Raw genomic sequence first — 3,637 nt, forward strand, 5'->3', positions numbered from 1 at the left:
GGGTTAGGTAGTTACTAATTATGCGGCATTGGTGGTTCAGTGGTAGAATTCTTGCCTTCCATGCATGAGACGTGGGTTCATTTCCTAGCCAATGCACCTCACGAGTAGCCACAACCTGTCTGTCAGTCGAGGCTTATGTGTTGACATGATACTAAACAGGTTTCAGCCAAATAATGGACTAAGTAGAAAGGCCTGGAGATCTATTTCCAAAAATCAGCCAATGAAAACCCTGTAGATCACAATGGATTGATCCACCACCAGTCATGGGAATGGTGCTGGACTGGTTTGTGTTTCATTTCATTGTGCATAGGGTTGCCATGAGTTGGAGTATGGTTTGATGGCAGCTAACAACAAAAGTTACTAATCAATGGTACTTGCTTCTTTTCCCTTCAACTTCTAGGTGAAGACTTCCTAGACAAAGTAGTGATTTTATTTTAATGCCCCTTAGAATATAAATTATTTTAAATTAATCTTTATTGGATTTTATATGCTATATCAAAAGCTGGAATATAAGCAGATATATTACAAATCTGTATTCTCCAAATTAGGTAAAACAATATGACTCATCATGCAAATATGTGATTAATACATAATGAATAAATGATGGAACAAATGATAGTTTGACCAGAAATATACATTTATTCAACAAGCCATTTTGGTGTCTGTTTTACAGAGACAAAGAAATCCATTTCTTCTAAAAAGAAGTGTAGGACAGAGAATATGGCAAAATATGTAGCTTAAGTGTGGTCTTCAAACATTTCCATGCTTTGTATCTATGAACAGTAGAAAAACATAAGAAGATTGTGGGGTTTCTTGAAGAGTGAGTATTTCCTCAGTTAGTATGGGCAGCAGAGTGGGCTAAAGCAAGGACTGACAAACTTTTTATGTAAAAGGTAAAATAGTAAATATTTTAGGTTTTGAGAGCCATATGGTCTATGTCACAACTACTCAAACTGTGAAGGCAGCCATAAAAACAAAAACAATTGCTGTGGAGTTGATTCCAACTCTTCGTGACCCCATGTGTGTCAGAATAGAACTGGGCTCCACAGGGTTTTCAATGGCTGACTTTTTGGAAGTAGATCACTAGGCCTTTCTTCCAAGATGTCTTGGAATGGGCATGACTGTGCTCTAATAAAACTTCATTTACAAAAATAGATGTTGGGGCAGGATTTGGCTCAAAAGCCATAATTAGTTGACCCCTAGGCCCAAGGAAACCCAACTAGTTGTGGTGCAAAATGTTACCTATTACAGATAGCTGTCTTACAAACAAACAAAGCTTACTGACTTTTCCAATAATGGAGTAAATATCTAAAACTGGAGAGCTCACCTGCCAAGTAAGTGTTCTCCAAAATTTTCTTTTTGTGTGAGAACATGTCATGTGAATTGTGTCAGATGTAGAAAAAGACTTGTAAAAAATTTAAAACCTATAAGGAAGTTTGGAGAGCAAGGTTAATGGGTTAATGGTCATGGCATGTGACCTCTTACCTGTGCTGGAAGGGGCAGTATATTCAGCTATAGCAGATTCATCTAAAAGAAATATGGGGTGAAGGAAGAAACAAAATACCTATGAACTAGGTGCCCTATGAGGTCTATTTGACTTATTGTTGAAGCAAAGTGCTTCATATCAAAACTGTGAAAACTCCATGTAAGTAGACCAGAGTTGAATAGGGTAGTTAAAATACCTATTTTTTTTCCTCTAGGGAGGAATTGAAGCCTGTTCAGACGACAGTTGTTAAAATTTTAAATTCTTAGGGCAACTTATGGTTGGCTGTTCCATGGACTCTCTGCTTCTGCTCAGTTTGCCCAGCTTACTTCCTTAATCCTTTTTCTAAGATTGTTGCACCAGCCTAAAACATTCTTCCTACTCCTATCTACTCTTACAGTTACGCTCATTCTTTAGGATCAATTCAGACCTTCCTTTCTCTGTTTGACCTTCTTATGTACCAAACCTTCAGTGCTGTTTTTATCCCTCAAACTCCTTATCATTTAGCTCATCAATATTCTTGTCATTAACTGCCTGTCCTTATTATATTACCTTTTCTTGTGTATTAGACCCTCTAAGTCTGTAAACTACTTGAGGGCATTGACTAGATATTATCCTTCTTTTTAAAATTTTTGTTTCTAACTCAGTAAATATTAATTGATTAATTTGTTCTGTTGGTAGTTTCTACAGTGTATATCTTGGAGAAGAGAAACAAATAGATATGATGTTGGCCTGATGAACTTAGAACAAGATCTACTGTCATAAATGAGTCTCACAAATGTCTCTAATTCAGATTTCTCAGCTGTGGTTTGAGACTGTTATGTGTCTCAATTTCTCTCACTCACTTGTCTCATAGTAATCATAGACTTTTACTATGGCTGGTTTCAGATCTCTTACTGGAATGTCCTACAGAACCATGAAGGACAAGCTCAGTGTCTGATTTGTCACCTAGAAAGGAAAGATGGGAGTATTCAAGAACTTGGAAAGCTTCCCTTTTTCTTCTTCAAGTGAGATATAGTCTTTATTGTTCTGTGACTTTTATTCACATATGTCTTTTAGTTGAGCAAACAATTGTGGATGGTAAGATGGGTTTCAGAATGCAGTCTTGCAAACTCTTTACAGTGAACAACAAATTTCTGCAGGCTTTCTCCTAAGTAACTGAGACAATTCATATTCTTTGTATATCTCTGTACAAGATTAACTCACTGGGCCTATCTGAATGTTTTTTAAGATGCAGAGACTTGGCTTTGTATCATTTGTAATTATAATATCAAACTTCATTTCTGTGTGGCTAGGTAAAACATTTCCTTTGCTTTATAGTCAGATGTTTGAAGATAACTCATGAGATTTAAATTTTTATTTTACTCTATATAGTGACGTGTTAGAATATTAACACTATCATTAACCAACCACTGGGGTCATATTCCTTTTTTTGGAGCGGGGGTCTTTAAAAGAATGGAATACTCAACTGATCTTTTGTTCTATTGGTTTCGTACTTGAAATTTCATGGAAATACTAATATCCCAATTTTAACGTAACTAAAAAGAGAGCAGAACATTCTATGCATTTAAAAGGGGATTTCTCAAAGTGAGACGCTTGAGACACATGGAGGAACTTTCTGGAAGGGCACTACTAGTTCTTGCTTTCTCCATATCACTTGTTTCCCAGTGAAGAGACCAGCTTAGAAATATATGTACAGTCTCAGCCTGGTTGTCAGGGCTGTCACCTGTTCCATATAAATGAAGACATGGTTGTTGCTCGTTTGTGTTCTGCTCACGTGGCTAGATCTTTCAAGCTGAAGGAAATTAGATAATTCAAAACGTTAGAGAACTGATGAAGTCACTGTGAGACCTACAGCAGATTAAAGTAACGGAAAAATGTTTATTCTCCAGATAATGTGAGGGCTAGGTTTCCTTTACATTATTGTCAGAATTAAATAGCCACGGTACATCAGATGTAGGGGGTCGGGGGGAGGGCAGGAATCAAGTTTTGGAGACAGGATTCAATGTTGTCATGTCTTGACTGTGAGAAAATCTGGCTTTCTATGAAAAAAAAGGAAGTTAAATATTTTCAGGTCATGATTTGCACCATTCTTCAAAATCCAAGTAACATTTTAGATCCTCTGGAGCCCTGGTGAAGCGTTTGGCTGCTAGC

At 36.9% G+C, this 3,637-nt stretch overlaps 1 protein-coding gene across 1 annotated transcript in view; it reads right to left on the minus strand.

Annotated features, from left to right (window-relative positions):
- Positions 1 to 750: 750 nt before the first annotated feature.
- Positions 751 to 3,637, minus strand: part of LOC101349486 (pregnancy zone protein) — a 26,638-nt gene continuing 23,751 nt past the window's right edge. Inside the window, 4 exon segments of the mRNA XM_023741482.1 lie at positions 751 to 773; positions 1,486 to 1,527; positions 2,329 to 2,431; positions 3,210 to 3,286. Of these exon segments, the coding sequence (XP_023597250.1) occupies positions 751 to 773; positions 1,486 to 1,527; positions 2,329 to 2,431; positions 3,210 to 3,286 (245 nt within the window).

This window comes from Trichechus manatus, unplaced genomic scaffold (genome assembly GCF_000243295.1).
Source record: "Trichechus manatus latirostris isolate Lorelei unplaced genomic scaffold, TriManLat1.0 scaffold00182, whole genome shotgun sequence".
NCBI classification, from domain to species: domain Eukaryota; kingdom Metazoa; phylum Chordata; class Mammalia; order Sirenia; family Trichechidae; genus Trichechus; species Trichechus manatus.